The sequence below is a fragment of the Copadichromis virginalis genome, linkage group LG16 (assembly GCF_057382275.1).
Source record: "Copadichromis virginalis isolate Kocher_CV1m ecotype Utaka linkage group LG16, C_Virginalis_male_GT1.1, whole genome shotgun sequence".
Lineage (NCBI taxonomy): Eukaryota > Metazoa > Chordata > Actinopteri > Cichliformes > Cichlidae > Copadichromis > Copadichromis virginalis.
The window spans coordinates 11661106-11678175 of NC_140633.1; the positions used below are offsets into that span (position 1 = coordinate 11661106).

At 37.8% G+C, this 17070-nt stretch overlaps 2 protein-coding genes across 2 annotated transcripts; both read left to right on the top strand.

The window, feature by feature from the left end:
- Positions 1-524: 524 nt before the first annotated feature.
- On the top strand, positions 525-1439 carry LOC146690319 (olfactory receptor 6N2-like). The gene has a single exon (XM_085434918.1). It carries the CDS (start codon positions 528-530, stop codon positions 1437-1439), a length of 912 nt encoding a protein of 303 aa, XP_085291044.1. The 5' UTR covers positions 525-527.
- A 1670-nt stretch (positions 1440-3109) lies between these two features.
- On the top strand, positions 3110-14510 carry LOC146690320 (uncharacterized). Its single transcript, XM_085435073.1, has 6 exons — positions 3110-3640; positions 4335-4460; positions 4544-4706; positions 4825-5056; positions 7853-7958; positions 14184-14510. The coding sequence occupies exons 2-6, from the start codon at positions 4358-4360 to the stop codon at positions 14447-14449; spliced, it is 870 nt and encodes a 289-aa protein (XP_085291199.1). The 5' UTR covers positions 3110-3640; positions 4335-4357; the 3' UTR covers positions 14450-14510.
- The last annotated feature ends 2560 nt before the right edge of the window (positions 14511-17070 follow it).

Genomic DNA, 17070 nt, shown 5'->3' on the forward strand with positions numbered 1-17070 from the left:
CTCTCTTCCCCCCCCTTCTCACCGTCTCTTCTCCCCTTTGGTTTTCTTTCTTTCTCTCCCCCTCTCTCTCTCATTCATTCCCCCTGTCCTATTTATTAAAAAAAAAAAAAAAAAAAAAAAATGACAAAGGATGAACTGAAGCTCTGCCATCACGTAATGTCGCATACTGCTGTTTCTGATGTCATTTAGGAAAAAAAAAAAAAAAAAAAAAAAAAAAAAAAAAAATACCCACATATGTATGTAGTAAAAGAGGAGGAGCCAGAAAATGTACCCGTGTAAGTAAGGGCTAACCACTGTCGGCTTATGTCTCCAGAGGTTGAACATGGTAATAGGTCTTTGTGGAGAGTTGAATGAGATATATGGAGCTTGAAGTTTCATTTCATCACATATTTGGTCTGATTTGAACAGTTCACTTTCTAAAGATGAACACACACCAAGTTTAGGTATCTATGAATAATAATATTTTATATGTACTAGTTTTAAACATTCTGCCTGTTTAAAATTTTAGTTTGTAATATCTGATTTTCATGAATGCTGAAATGAATATAACATATATAACTTTTGGTGGTCATGTGGAAGTGGAGAAATACAGATATATTTATTTTGTAATTATGTTTATGGTATACGGTCTAATAATTTGCAGCAATTCCACTATTGTGTGGGTCATCATAGTTCAAAAAAGCCTTCATGAGCCTATGTACATTTTCATTGCTGCTTTGTTAGTGAATTCTGTTGTTTTGAGCACTGTCATCTACCCGAAGCTTTTGATTGACTTCTTATCTGAAAAACAGATTATTTTGTATCACGCCTGTCTTTTTCAAGTATTCATGTTTTATGTTTTAAGCAGTTCAGAATTCTTACTGCTGTCAGCTATGGCTTATGACAGATATGTGTCTATATGTAAACCTTTGCAATATCCTTCTATAATGAGAAGAACAAGAGTCAATATTTTCCTGCTTTTGTGCTGGTTTTTACCTGCTATTCAGGTTGCAGTGCCAATAGCAGGAAATGCAAATACACCACTCTGTAACTTTACTCTGAAAGGTATTTTTTGTAACAATTCGGCCAACCATCTTTATTGTGTCAATTCAAGAGAATTATCTATATATGGTATGGTTGTTCTATTTAATGTTGCCCTTTCTCCTATGTTTTTTATACTTTTTACATACATAAAGATAATTATAGTTGCCTATCAGAGTTGTGGAAATGTCAGAAAAAAAGCTGCACAAACCTGTTTGCCTCATGTGCTAGTTCTAATTAACTATTCTTGTTTGGTTACTTATGATATGGTTATAGTTAGACTGGAATCAGAGTTTCCTAAAACTGCACGTTTTATAATTACATTGCAATTTATAACATATAACCCTCTTTGCAATCCAATAATATATGGACTAAAAATGAAAGAAATCTCTAAAAACCTCAAAAGGTTGTTCTCTTGAACTAATGTAAACTATTGTAGACTTTTATAGTCTTTTGTTAAAAATTGTTTTTTAGTGTTTATTTAAGAGGTGTTAAATGATATCTGATCTTTGGTAGGTCTTTAATAAGACCTATCATTTCTGAGACATTTTCTTTTCAGTGTAAAAACTGATAAACTTCTCCAGCTATTCAAAGCATGTGATTCTGTTCAGTAATTTTTGGATTATTCATTAAAAAATATTACTATCATTACTCCTATTCATAATATTGTTTCTTCATATACAGTTTAAGGACATTTGAAATGATTGATTGAATGAAAACCAAAAATATATAGCTTTTTCTCTTTTGTATTATAATATCACAGATTTCTGTGGTCATAGTGTGAGATTCAAAAACTGGGCCTTTTCCTTGTGCAACAGAGAGCGGATCATTATTTAAAATTCTAAATGAAAGTAAGAAAATAGCAAGATCCTACCTGTCTGATATCACTTTTCCCATATAGATTTCTGAATAAAGAAATGTGTTCATAATTTTATACTGTGATTTCATATTTATTGGTTCTCACAATCAAATCCAAAAGCTGAGACTATGTATGAAGATAACTGAAAATATGGAGGAAGTAGTTTGACATGAGGACAAGTACATAAGGAAGCGAGAGAATTAACATGCCGAGGTTTTTTTTATCTGTATTGCAGCCCTCTGTAAATGAAATAGGGTTCAGAATGCATATTGAAAACATATGGATTGACATCACCAAAAAATTGTAGGTCTGACTAAAGTATATATTTTCCGTTTGATTTATATGTAGGTTTATGTGATTCTGAATTTCATTATGTGGTGTGACTATTGCGAAATGAGCAGTTTTTTTTTATGGAGATATAATGGTCAAATCTTGTAACTCTTCAGAGTAGTTTAAAGGATTTTGTTTTAATTACCTCACATGAAAGTAAACATTTGAATTAAATACATTTTATAATATAGCCAGTAAATATATTTTACTGAATTTCTAAATTCACATAATCAAATACAGGAAAAAACAGTCTAAAAATAACTATAATAAAAAGAAGTTTCTAAATGAATGTTAGATATATTTCAGTATTACACTATTAATCGGTTGTGTACCACAGACCTCTAAGCTGGAAGTAGTACTTAGAAGACCATCTCTTCACTTAGATGTTTTAGCTAATAATAGACTAATAGGCAACCTTACTGTTATCTCAAAAATTGTCGTAATTGTAAAAAATAGTTGTAAAATATGTAACTGTTAATCGTCAGAGAAATTGTTTATTTGAACAGTTTCAGTCATGTTTCAGAGCTCATCACAAGACAGAAACAGCTTTGGTGAAGGTTACAAATTATTTTCTAATGGCCTCTGACAGTCAACTCATCTCTGTGGTTGTCCTGCTTTACCTCAATGCAGTAAATTTAAATTTCACACACTAAGGTTATCACTCATAATACTCATAATATACTCATCACCAAATAATTTTCCAATATTAAATGGACGCTCTTTCGATCAGTGCTCTTTTTATGTAATTGGTTTACAACTAGTTTCATTTTTTTATTTTTTTCCACTGATGAATTGATGATTTTTTTAGATTTATTCCTGTAGGGCTATAAAATTTTGGAGCCAAACAAAGGTTATATATTCTTATGTAAGGTTATATTGTGTGCGCTTGTGGTTTGTGTGTGTGTGTGTGTGTGTGTGTGTGTGTGTGTGAGTGCGTCTATGTGGTATGGATTGACATTTGACCTGCGCTGTACCTGGGCTCCGGGGACATTTCGACTTTTTGCTGTGTATTCATGTGTCCCCCTAAAACATGACTTGTAAATGCATTTTTAAGTGTCTAAATAATAATTTTTTCTACTTCTTATGAGGTCATTATTTATCTTTTGACCTGTATTTGCTTAAACTGTAGTGTAAATTCATTTATTAAACTATAATTAAAAGATTTTCTGATTTTCTTAAAAGTCCACCTATACCCCTCACCTGATTTTTGTGTATTCCAGTGTATTGCACAGCGACGTTTCGAGTTAGAGTGGATGTGTGTAGGTACTGCAATTTAATACACATTTTCAATACACACGGCCGGAAGTCATTGTGATTGGTAGGCTATATATATAGGCGGTACCTACAGGAAACGGCGCCACAACTTTCGCGCGCGTGCCCTTTAACAAGTGTATGTCGACGGCAATACGAAGACGGATTAAAAACACAAAGGTAAGCCTTTTTTAATGTAAAATGCACCATGACTTTAATACTATATGAAATTATAGGTGCACAGGCCTGTATTAAACTGGTTTAATTTATGCTTTATGGACTGTTAGTGAGTCTTTGAAGAAGTAAAACGGCCCCAGCGTTTGTCATTGAGTAAATAAAATAGGGCTGACGACTAACCGCGTCAACGCGATAAAGCGGGCTAACCCGTGTTAGGATTTACTCGGTGTTAAAGCATTATTGTGGCTTAAACGTGTTAATGCCGACATCGCGACTAACGCGATTAACAATTAAACCAGCGCAGTCTGAGTCAAAATCCCTGATGTCGCTGTTAGCTAATTTCGGGCAGTTTGTCCAATGTCTGTCCATTCTGCTGACAGCCCTAAAATAAAAGCAAGGGTATAAGTGTATTTAGTCGTGTATTTATTTATATGCCTGAAGAAAAAACTTCTTACAGTTTTGATGCCTAAGCTTTCTCAGTACTTGTATCACTCTCTGCAGTCGCCATTACAGAAATGTCACATGTCGCCATTTTGAGTACTAGGCCTTTAACATTTTAAAAGAAGGCATAAATTAGGACTATGAATAAGTCAGCTGTGTTTATGCTGTAAACTACACTACTGCTAGTTCTGCTACTACTGATGATGATGACAATGATGACGATAATCGTAATACTTTATATGCTTTGGTAATGCAGCCAATCAAAACGTACAGGAGAACATGCGAAGGAGACGCATTCCTCCACGGGAGGATGCACTCTGTCATGTTTCTGCTGGAAGGGACAAACTGGGACTTGATATCCACTACATAAATGCCTTCAAAGGTAAGTTGGTCTTTAGTTTGGATTAGATTTGGAGTTTGTCACTTTGTCTTTTGTCACTCACTTGGTATGCCTCTGCAATTCAGGTCGGGGCATTTTCACGACTGTTCCATTCCAAAAAGGAGACTTCCTTTTGGAATACAGAGGTAAACTCATAACAAAAGAAGAATGTGAGCGGAGACCCAGAGTTTATCATGACAGCCTGAAGGTGTTCATGTTTGAATTCAAGTTTGATGGAAAACTCTGGTGGTGCGTATTATATCAGTGTAGTTTGATTAAGATTAAATTACACATTGCTTTTGATTTATGAAAAAAAAAGCTTCCTAAATAACTAGTTAAGCTAATACTTTTTTGCCTAACCCCACAGTGTGGATGCATCTCAAGAAGATGGGTCATTAGGCAGACTTGTCAACGACAACCACATCAGTCCAAGTGCTAAGATGAAAATATTAAATATCAATGGAAAGCCCCATCTATGCTTATTTGCAAGCAGAGACATAAGTCCAGGCGAAGAAATAGACTATAATTATGGTGACTCGGATTGGCTCTGGAGATGCAAGGTATTTCTACAATTGTACTTTTTGGAACTGATAAATTGCATACCCTAAGCCATTTTTACATTTGTACCTACTCAAATTGGCTTAACGTGACTTAGGGCATCTAGTTTTTCACTGAAATTGAGTATCACCTACTGTGCCTGGGGTCACTATAGCAATGCAGCCGAGCATCCAGTGATATAAATGCCACAGCAAGCATGGACGTCAAGGTGACAAAATGCCTGCTCAGTCTATACTTTAGTGTTCAATTCAGGGATCACGCTGTTAATTTTGGTCGCTATTTCAAACATTTCAGAGTTTCAAAAATGATGGCTTGGATTTTCACGAAGGAGGCGCACTCATAACTTATCGAGTGACACCATTGACCAGCCACCTGGTGGCATTCAGTCTATGTCAAATTTTCTGATCACTTTCACTTGGAACCTTGGTGCAGTAGTTACTGAAAAACTACATGGTACTATAACCTACTGGAAAAACAGGGGTAGGTACTAATGGAAAACAGGCAATTGTGATGGCTGCCACATCAAAGCCCTCTAAAAGCACTAAAAAAATATCAGCAGGTATGCAGAAATAAAAAATGGCTTTTGGTTTCTAAATTTTAACAGTGATTGATGTTTAATGTGATTCTACACAGCAAAATCTCCAGTGTTAAATTAACACTGGAGAGTGTCTATAAGGGTCCACACCTCTGAGTGTTAAATACAACACTGTTGAGTGTTAAATTAATACTTTTGACAGTGTTATATGTTTAAAAGTAACCTAGTCAGTTTTGAAGATTAACAATGGCTAACACTGAGCAGTGCTGATTTTCTAACACTGGAAAATAACTCAAAATGTTAGAAATATTCCAGTGTTAGAAAATCAGCACTGCTCAGTGTTAGCCACTGTTAATCTTCAAAACTGACTAGGTTACTTTTAAACATATAACACTGTCAAAAGTGTTCATTTAACACTCAACAGTGTTGTGTGGACCCATATAGACACTCTCTAGTGTTAATTTAACACTGGAGATTTTGCTGTGTAGCCTCTTTAGTTAGATTCATTTTAAATTTTGGCCCTCGAAGATAAATGGGCCCTAGTGACAGTTCGTTGCTGCTACAGGTGATTGTTTTACTCCTTTAGCAATGGCTTAAAAAATAAAGAAATCACACTGACTATTTGTCTCTTAATCATAGGGCCTTAAATTCTCTATACATGACAGTGAATATTTTAAAGACATTAGCTTGAAACTTATCTTTCTCATACAGTTTATTTAATGTTTCAAAAGCGTCTTCAAAAATGCACTGTATATTCATTTTCTATCTGTTACACACGAAGACTGAGACCAGCCAGATTCAGAAGACTGTGAGCTGCCTAAAGCCGCAACCAAACAGCTTTCCAAACAATGATCTGGACCTGAAACATCCAGAGCCTGAAAGGGTAAATATAATCCAGTGTACCACTTAATGAACTAATAATTTAATCTATCATCATTCTTTATGGATGCTGTGTGTGTGTGTTTGGCAGTCACCTGGGTGTGATGTGATTTACATGGACCGTGGCTTGTAGGTCCTTTTCATTGTTTCAAAGTGCAAGTCTGGATAACATCTGAGTGTGTGTGTGTTAACCACCCAAATGTGACTTAGGAGGACCACACTGTTATTGGGGGACTCTGTCAAAGTTTGCTTCATGGTGACATCACTCTGGTTTTAGGAGGGGTCTTCTCGTATTTTTTGACAGTTTGACCTACAGCATGCAGAACTGACTGCATGTGCTTTGTTTCTATGTTGAAATTTTTTGAAACTCAGGCTTGAACATTAAGATAGATAGTACTATACAACTTCTTAACTTGTTTTAGGCACTTTTTACTGCTGTAGTGCATGGGTTCTCTCTGGCTGTGTACTCTGGCTTCTTCCCACAGTCCAAAGATGTAGCTTATGGGGTTAGGTTAACTGGTGATTCAAAACTGCCCTTTGGTGTGAATGCAAATGCTTGTCCTTCCATGTTAGACTGGTGATCTGTCCAGGTTGTACTGCCCTATGGTAGCTGGTATAGGCCCCAAACCTGCTACCCCACAATCCTGATAAGGATAAGTGGAAGAGGATGGATGATTGCAAAGGAATCAGTTGTTAATTATTGTAGCCAGTATTTTTTTCAGAAGAAAACATTTCTTGAGTGGAAAGCCCCCCCCGCGCACACACACACACACACACACATGCAAATTAAAAACAGAAGCACAGGCCTGCCCAGTACAGTTGCAAGAAGAGCACTTGGTCTAATCTTTGTGCCATCTTTTCTTTGTTGCAGGATCTTGATGAAGAAATGCCTCAGCAAGGCTCAGAAGCCATGCATTCTTCTTCAGTGCAAGATTTTGAAGAGGTAACATTGACCTAGGACAGATTTTAATGAATGTTTCTCATGCACGATGTGTACCCTACGCTATTTGCCGATAGTGAAATGGTTTATTCATCCTCTTGAGTGATGCATTTTTAGTAACTGTCAGATTACTGTTCTTTTGTCTTCATTTTCTATCTGTTACACACGAAGACTGAGACCAGCCAGATTCAGAAGACTGTGAGCTGCCTAAAGCCGCAACCAAACAGCTTTCCAAACAATGATCTGGACCTGAAACATCCAGAGCCTGAAAGGGTAAATATAATCCAGTGTACCACTTAATGAACTAATAATTTAATCTATCATCATTCTTTATGGATGCTGTGTGTGTGTGTTTGGCAGTCACCTGGGTGTGATGTGATTTACATGGACGAAGTTTATTAGTTGATATCTGCAACTGAATTGAAAACACCTCACCTTTCCAACTGTCCAAAACAAATAAATGTTGCAATATTTTGCTAACAGTTTCACAATCATCGTCTGGTGTGCACAACAATATCATCTTTGGACAAGTGCATTCAGTGTGTGGGACCGGTTTCCTCCCTCAAGTGGCTTGGCTATAAGTGCAAAGGTGAGACATTTAGTGAATAGGTACAGTGTATAGTAAAAAGCATTAATAGAGTTCAACAAGTTAAGACTAGCTGAAATGAACACTGCTCCCTTTTTAATTAATGGGTGGTCACGTCTAATTAAAGAAATGTAGTATTACCTCATTGGTGCAGGACCTTGTAAAAATGGTATACTTGGGATTGTCCTCAATTCCCCATTCCATAACATAAACTGCTCAAAATAATAAAGGGAACACTTAAACAATGCGATGTTACTCCAAGTCAGAACACACTTCTGTGAAATCAAACTGTTCACTTAGGAAGTAACACTGACAACCAGTTTCACATGCTGTTTTGCAAATAGAGTAGACAACAAGTGGAAATTATAGTCAATTCACCATAATAAAGGACTGGTTCTGCAGGTGGTGACCACAGACCACTTCTCAGTACCTATGCTTTCTGGCTGATGTTATGGTCACTTTTGAATGCTGGCCGTGATTTCATTTTAGTGGTAGCATGAGACGGTCTACAACCCACACAAGTGGCTCAGGTAGTGCAGCTCATCTAGCGTAGCACATCAATGTGAGCTGTGGCAAGAAGGTTTGCTGTGTCTGTTAGTGTAGTGTCCAGAGCATGGAGGTGCTACCTGGATGTGGAGTAGGCCATAGGAGGGCAACAACCCAGCAGCAGGACCGCTACCTCCACCTTTGTGCAAGGAGGAACAAGAGGAGCCCTGCAAAATGACCTCAAACAGGCCACAAATGTGCATCTGTCTGCTCAAATGGTCAGAAACTGACTTCATGAGGGTGGCTTGAGGGTCCAGCGTCCACAGGTGGGGATTGAGCTTGCAGCCCAACACCATGCAGGATGCTTGGCATTTGCCAGAAAACACAAAGTTTGGCAACTTCGGCACGGGCACCCTATGCTCCTCACAGCTGAAAGGAGGTTCAAACTGAGCACGTGACAGTCTGGAGATGCCGTGGGGAACGTTCTGCTGCCTGCAACATCCTCCAGCATGATCATATTGGCAGTGGGTCAGTAATGGTGAGGGGTGGCATTTCTGTACCTGCCAGAGAGCCTGACTGTCATTGGGTAACAAGATGAGGTCCTCGGACCCTTTGTGAGACCACATGCTGGTGCGTTTGACCCTGGGGTCCACCTAATGCGAGACGACACTGGACCTCATGTGGCTGGAGTATGTCAGCAGTTCCTCCATGACAAAGGCATTGATGCTATGGACTGGCCCGCCTGTTCCCCAGACCTGAATCCAATTGAGCACATCTGGGACATCATGTCTCACTCCATCCACCACAAACTGTCCAGGGGTTGGCAGATGCTTTAGTCCAGGTCTTGGAGGAGATCCTTCAGGAGACCATCCGCCACCTCATCCTGAGCATCCCCAGGCATTGTAGGGAAGTCATACAGGCATCTGGAGGCCACACACATTCAACTACACACTTTCATGCCATTCAACTACCTAAAGAACAAAGTATTTAATAAGAATAATTCCTTCATTCACATCTGGGATGTCCTTTTTTTGGGGGGGGGGGGGGGGATTAGCAGTGTATGTGTAGTCATTAAAATATCCTTAAGTGTGAACAGTTTGTTTTTTTTTTTTTTTTTTCAGCATTTGACATTACTGCAATGCTTTGACAAAAAACTACTTCACTTAAATAGAACTGCAAAGCTAAATTAAGTCTATCAAAATGTGTTTCAGTTTGTTTAGGGGTCTGGCACAAATCTTGCCTTGCAAAATTGGCAAATCAGAATTGCCACCAGTCAACACAGGTGTGTATCCCATTCATATTTGGCTTGACTTTGTTTTTCAGTTTATTTTTTACCTGTCTAAAGTATTGATCAATTAAAATAACTTTTGTTCTTACATTCCAGAAAGAAGAAATTTCTGAATATTCAGGGGAGGATGGATTGCCACATTCAGTTCAGGATCAAATATCAAGTGATGATGATGGCAACCACAGCATATCAGAAGAAGAATATGTGCCAGATTCAGAGTCATATGATGAAGATTCAGATGAAGACATCTCATTATTGCCAAGCACATCAAAAGGTCTGCTATGCCAAAATGACATCTCCAAAGCGCATGAACAATCAGATTCAATGAATTTAATCCACAACTTGACAAAGGACAAGCCACAAGATAAAAGTGAGCTTTGCGAAACTGAATCAGAAAAAATGACTTTAAGTAAAAGAAATTACTGCTATTTTTGTGGCAAACCACAAGCTAAAATTTCCCGCCACCTGAAAACGCACAAAACGGCTCCTGATGTTGTGCATGCATTTTCCCTGCCTAGAGACTCAAACGAGCGTAAAAGTCTGTTAGAGAAATTGAGAAATAAGGGAAATTTTAAGCATAATGCTGCAGTTTTGCATGGTGGAGTGGGACCACTGAAAGTGAAGAGAAGACCCAAGATTAAAGCAGTAGAGGGAAAGTTTGCTCATTGCTTTTATTGTCAAGGGATGTATGTTCGCAAGGATCTTTGGAGACATGTCCGCAGATGTCCGAACAAACCAAAAGATGACACGGATAAAGAACCTGGAAGAACCAAAGTACTCGGCCTGGCTTTAACTCTGGAGTCTCAGTGTTATCCGCAGGTGTCAAGTGGAGTCTGGAAGGTTCTTGCTGTTATGAAACAAGATGAGATTGCCTCAGCTGTGCGAAATGACTTTACTGTTATTCACTTTGCCCAGTCCCTCTACAATAAACATGGACAAGACCCTACAAAGTATGATTATATACGACAGAAGCTTCGTGAAGCGGGACGTTTGTTGTTGTGTCTGCGCACAGAATTCTCAGTGCATAACATGGAAGAAGCTATTAAGCCTGCTAATTTCCAGAGAGTTGTGCAAGCAGTAAAGAAAGTTTCAGGTTTTGATGAAGAGACACTGTCATACAAAACTCCAAGCCTTGCGCTGAAACTGGGACATACACTGCATAAAATGTCTGACATTATCCATTGTCGTGCCCTCATGACAGAGGATGAAGCCCTAATCAAGTCCACTGATGCGTTCAAGAAGTTGTATGTCTCCAAATGGTCCGAGATGGTGTCTCACCGTGCCTTGAACACATTGAGTGAGGCAAAGTTTAACAAGCCATCAACATTGCCCTTTACAGAAGATGTTCGGATTCTCCATCACTACCTTCAAAAATCTGCAGAAAGTGCCTTTTGCAGCTTGGAGAACGAAGCCACAGCTCAGAATTATGCCCAACTTGCACAAGTTACACTCTCACAAATCATTGTGTTCAACCGAAGACGTTCTGGAGAGGTTTCAAAGATGCGCCTCAAAAGTTTTCTTGAAAGAGACAAAACAGCACTCCACACAGATGTTGCCATGGGGCTCTCAGAAATGGAACAGAGACTCTGTAACTATTTCTGTAGAATAGAAATAATGGGGAAAAGGGACAGAAATGTTCCGGTTCTGCTAACACCAAGCATGCTGGATGCTCTGTCACTACTGGTTAGTAGGAGGCCTGACTGTGGTATTTGTGCCACTAATATCTACCTCTTTGCAAGACCCCGATCAATGAGTCATTACAGAGGAATGGACTCCTTGCGTGTTCATGCACACCAGTGTGGAGCAAAGCAGCCTGAGTATCTAAGATCGACACAGCTCAGAAAACATGTTGCCACACTCTCACAAGTCCTTAATTTGAAAAACAACGAACTTGATCAGGTTGCAGATTTCCTGGGTCATGATATCCGCGTTCACCGCGAATTCTACAGATTACCAGTTCCCACAACACAGCTGGCCAAGATTTCCAAACTGCTTTTAACACTGGAAAAAGGACATCTTTCCCAGATCCAGGGGAAATCACTGGATGAGATCAAAATAGGTTTGTATTGAAAGGAGCAAATATTAGGGCAGTAGTTGAATATTATGCTTTATCAACAGAATTAAAACCTAAAAGCACAGACCATTCTGTTAAATGTCCATGATTTAAGGTTCTTGAAGTCTATTGTTTCATCACTTTGCAACATTTGGCAAACTGCAGAGTGGTGGCCTTAAATAGTAAAACTATGTACTATAATTTCCAGTATTTGTTCTGTATTTTGTCATATCTCGTTGTTAATGTGAGGTTTTTGGGGGGGTTGTGTTTGTTTGTTTTTTTGTTTTGTTTTCCCCCCCCCCCACAATTTCTCAGATGAAATTGCATTAAGTGATGCTGAAACAAAGGACAGTGAGAGTGAATCAGATGATGATGACACAGCACTCACAATGTCGGCGTGTGGCACCAGTGAGCCTGTACATGCAGTAGCTGATTCCACAAACACAGCGCAGCTCCAAGACACTGTAGATTGTGGTAAGTTACCACTAGCTTGGTTTCTGTGGATAAAATGTTTGTTACAAATATTAAAACTTAATCAAATTGTGTAATCAGCAGATGAAGGACCACTCACAATGCCTGCAGCAAGTGAGACTGCTGCTCCCTCTGAAGGTAAGGGGTGCAGTTGGTTCTCTAAGCGTATTATTGTTTCATCACTTTGCAACATATGGCAAACTGCAGAGTGGTGGCAAAAAGTCACTTGGATGAGTGACAAAATGTTTCTCCCACTGAAAACGCTACGTCCAGATTAACAGAATCAACGTTTTGGGATTTACTTACCTGGATGATTGAGCATGCATCAAGAGACTTTTATTCAACTTTTTATTTAGTCTTTTATTCACAGCGGAACACTAAATGTTGTCTCATTTTAGAAATTTGATAAATTTTCAAAGAGAATTTTAGCTCGTTTTGATATTGATGGTAGCAACACATTTCAGAAGTTAATACAGGGTAGCATCCATTCTTTTAACAAGCAAATGTTTTTTGTTTTTTTTGTTTGGTTTTTTGTTTGTTTTAACTACTACTACTTTATATATCTTCCAGAGAAAAATGCTGCTCAATCCCACAATTCATTTCATTTCATTTCATTTCATTTATTTATTCATTTTCAGGCACAACAAATACCTATATTGAACATAAAATACACAAAACAAAAAACAAAACTTGCCTGAAAAAGGAGTGGGACGAAGAAAACTTATTAAATCCCACCCCTATACTCACTCATCAACAAAAAAAACCAATAAACTTCCCGCAGCTACGCCCATCATTGCATACAGACCCATCAACAGCCCCGGGCAGATACAAGCATCTAAGCGGCAGCTCGCAACCAACAATTAGAGCCTTCATAACTGAATACAGAATATATAAATTATAAATTGCATTACCACAGGTAACAGGCAGTAATAACTACAAGTAACAGACACACATACATATACATACATATATATCTACACACACAAGTACATATATGTACATACATACGCACACTTTATTTTTATTTTTTTTATTTTGGAATCCATATCAGCAATGGTAAGAGGACAGACATTACAGAGCACACTAAAACCCATCATTGAGTATACTGTGACCAGACCAACTGTTTGTAGAGAAATTTAAATCTATGAATATTTTTGCATTGTTTCAATTGTAAACTCAGACTGTTCCAGATTTTCACACCACATACAGACACACAAAAGCCTTTACGGGTTGTTCGAGTTCTGGGTAATTTGAATTCTCCAAAGCCTCTCACATTATAAACCTTTTCTCGAATTTCAAATCTAGTTTGTAAATTTGCCGGTAAAAGTTTAGTAAAAGCTTTATACAAAATTATGGATGTATTGTAATTAACCAGATCCTGGAATTTAAGTAACTTTGCCTGAAGAAAGAATTTGTGAGTATGATCTAGATAACCAGCCTTGTGAATAATACGCAGTGCTCGTTTCTGTACTGTGACTAATGGATTAGTTGTATTTTTATATGTATTTCCCCACACTTCCACACAATATGTAAGATATGGAAGAACCAGGGTACAGTACAGAGTACGAAGTGCATCTTTATCAAGGAATTGTTTCACTTTGTTCAAAACTGCGAGGCTTCTGGAAATTTTGGTTTTTATGTGTCTGACGTGGGGTTTCCATGAAATTTTGTTATCAATTATAACTCCCAAAAATTTGTTTTCACTCACATTATCAATTGGTACACCTTCAATGATAATTGGTAATTCTACATTATATTTTAAATTACCAAAAAACATTGCTTTAGTTTTATTTATATTTAATGATAATTTATTTATGTCCATCCATTTTTTTATTAATTTTAGCTCCCTGTTTACAGTCATTACAAGATCAGTATAATCATCGCTACTGAAAAATATGTTGGTGTCATCTGTGAACAGTATGAGTTTAAGTACTTGAGAAACATCAAACAACAACGTGCAACAACAATTCCCGAAGAGCTCCCAAAAACATGTGGTCCAAGGCTGAGGTTGCTGCAGTGATGAGGCATTTTAAAGACCACATAAACGAAGGGAAACTAGCCACCAAAAATGAATGCAGTCATTGCAAATTGGTAGAAGATCCGGTGTTGGCAGGAAGAACAGTTCAAAACATAAGAGATTTTGTAAGAAACAGAGGATTAACTGCAAAAAGGCAGAAAAAAAATGAACTAAAATAACTGTTTAGCCAGATGTGGTTTTACATCTTGGTCAGATTGCCAATTGTTGTTAACACTGATGTTCTGTTTAAAGAAAAAAAAAAGTTCTTGTTAAATACAGAAGCAGTTTGTATTTCATAATTTTTACATTTAATTTATTTAGGGTTTTTTTTTTGACGGGTTATATTTAAAATAAAAAATTATAAATGCATATTTTCTCCCCTTAATATTTACCTTTAAACTATTAAAATTCATTTTAAATGTTTTTAATTTTTATGTTTTCTATATTTTTATATTTCTGTGGGAAGCGTGGGCATTTTTGTCCATAGATTTCTTTTTTTATTTATGGTTAAAATTAATGTTCAGATCCAAGAACACTAATAAAATGATGTTCCAGTAATCCTGTGTCCTGTCAGATGTGTATTTATGGTAATGATGAGCTATTTAAATATTACATCATTGTCCCTTTAAAGACCCAATATTGTTTTTTTGGACCTCATAAAACACATTGTTGTCAAGTGGACAATGTCTCCAGAAAACACAATAGAGTCTGGTTGGTGTGTATCAGTGTATCTAGACTTCTATAGGGAGTGTATGAGGTCTGAAGTGACCCACATTTTTTTCAGATTTTTTCGAACACTTTAACCTCACTCCCTTGGCTCTAAGTCCTTTGAAAAGGGTAGTCCACTTAAACCACCACCGGGCGGATTGACGTAGGATAGTCCCTCCATACCACATAGACCCGTGTGTGTGTGTGTGTGTGGTCTTAGAAGAAAAAAGTAAGTTCCAACTGTATGTTTATGCAATTTTACTTCAGGATTAGGTGACAGAAATTAAGTTGACAGTCCATAGGTGATATAAGGTTACTGTAATGAGTATCATTAGTGAGCTTGCATCCCACCTGCACTGTGTAAAACAACAGGCCAAGCCTCAGAGGAGTGGCCTGACTACAGCCAGTCTCTAAACAACTAATTATCTCACAGTAGCTACTATGAAGGACTTTTGGGATGTTTTCCCATGTATCACTGTCATTAGCAGGATCCGTGAACCTGATCTAATGTAGTATATCACAACAAACATCCAGTACCTTTGGGTCTTCACACCAGAGAGAAGAGAGAGAAGGAGAGAATTTATTATTTCAATGGCCTCCACAATGTGTCACTAAGTTGTAACTATCACAGACGTAACTGTCAAAAGGATAAAGTGGTCAACAAGCCATTTTGTCTTTTGGCCTAAGAGAGCAATTAAACTTGCCTTGTATTAAAAAGTTTGGTATTAATTATCAGAAATAGGAGATTTAAAGAGTAGCCTTCAAAGCGTACCTGACTATGGTGTAAACTAGTATAATGGATTTTAAATAAACAAGATGTGATTCAAGCACAGATTTTGAACAAGTTTTACCTTCTGAAGTCAAAGTTATCACATGTGCTAACCAGTGGCGGGGTGGCTTACTGGGCTTAAGCCCGGGTTGTTTTTTCAGAAGCTCAGGGTCTTTTGGAGTGTAATTTTTTCATAGTTAGATGCCTGGCTGACAACTGTATAAAACAAAAACTACACACAATATTTGAAGCACATAGTGCACACTGGCAGGGCCTGGCAGGGCCTGGCAGGGCGAAGGACGCGGTCTCAGCTGAACTATGGACACGCACACACATACATATACTGATACTGATAAGCACTCGCTGACACATCACCCTCCCTACCCCGGATCCAACGCCACCTCCAACGCTTACCTCCCCTCTGATGTGGACATCGGGTCAGCTGGAGGCGCAGTCGAAGATTGCAGCGGTCCCAGATCAGATGTACACACTGGAACACTTTCCCGTGTTGCTTGTCTGTGTTTATTGTGCTATGGTGTGTTAATATCTGTGCATTCCTGTATTATCCTTTTGTGTTACGCATTTTGATGTTTTTTTCCTTGCTACCTAGCCTGACCTGTCTCCCCAATGTGATGTTTGTGTATTGTATGTACGGTCGGCAAGGTCTGTCATCTCGGTTGTGGGGAGCTGCTGCCTGCGAGTTTGCTGTTGGAGAAGTGGAGCCAGGCAGACAGAGGAGAACTGAAGTTTGACCAGGTACCAAAGCAAATCATTCATACTGTACAAACAATGTAAATATGACAGTGTATCACGAAAGATTGATATCAAACTGATCACTTGACCCATATTACATTACTTGTTCTTCAAGTGAATCAACAAATGGCGAAATGAAAAGCCGAACAACAACAATGTTGTTTCTTTAGAGAGTCTTAGCTTACATTTGTGTTTATTTCATATTTTCAGTTGTTACCCTCCACGGCTAAATAAATTGGTTTCAGAATACAAGAATGGACATAAGGGGCTTCTTTCAAAGAAAACACTCAGGTAGATGTTATTTTATATATTATGCTTTGTATGTTGTTCAGTATATTTCTATGCAAAACAAGAGGAATTTCAATACACAGCAGGATATTCACAGTTGAAACCAGATATTTACATACACTTTATGGAAAACATAAAACAAGAACATTTTTTTACTGTACAACATCAATTTAGAGTAAACTTGTTTTGTTTTGGATAAATAAATATTGAAATATCTTTTGAATTAGTTACATGTCAGAATAAAGAGAGCTGTCTATGTTTTTTATCACTTTCATCAAATTT

Bases quoted from the DNA above. Each gene is read 5' to 3' on its own strand.
- LOC146690319 (XM_085434918.1), top strand. From the start codon at position 528: ATGAATGCTGAAATGAATATAACATATATAACTTTTGGTGGTCATGTG.
- LOC146690320 (XM_085435073.1), top strand. From the start codon at position 4,358: ATGCGAAGGAGACGCATTCCTCCACGGGAGGATGCACTCTGTCATGTT. The intron at 4,461-4,543 runs GTAAGTTGGTCT...TCTGCAATTCAG, and splicing joins CTACATAAATGCCTTCAAAG to GTCGGGGCATTTTCACGACT. The intron at 5,057-7,852 runs ATACCCTAAGCC...TTTTGCTAACAG, and splicing joins TTTTGGAACTGATAAATTGC to TTTCACAATCATCGTCTGGT.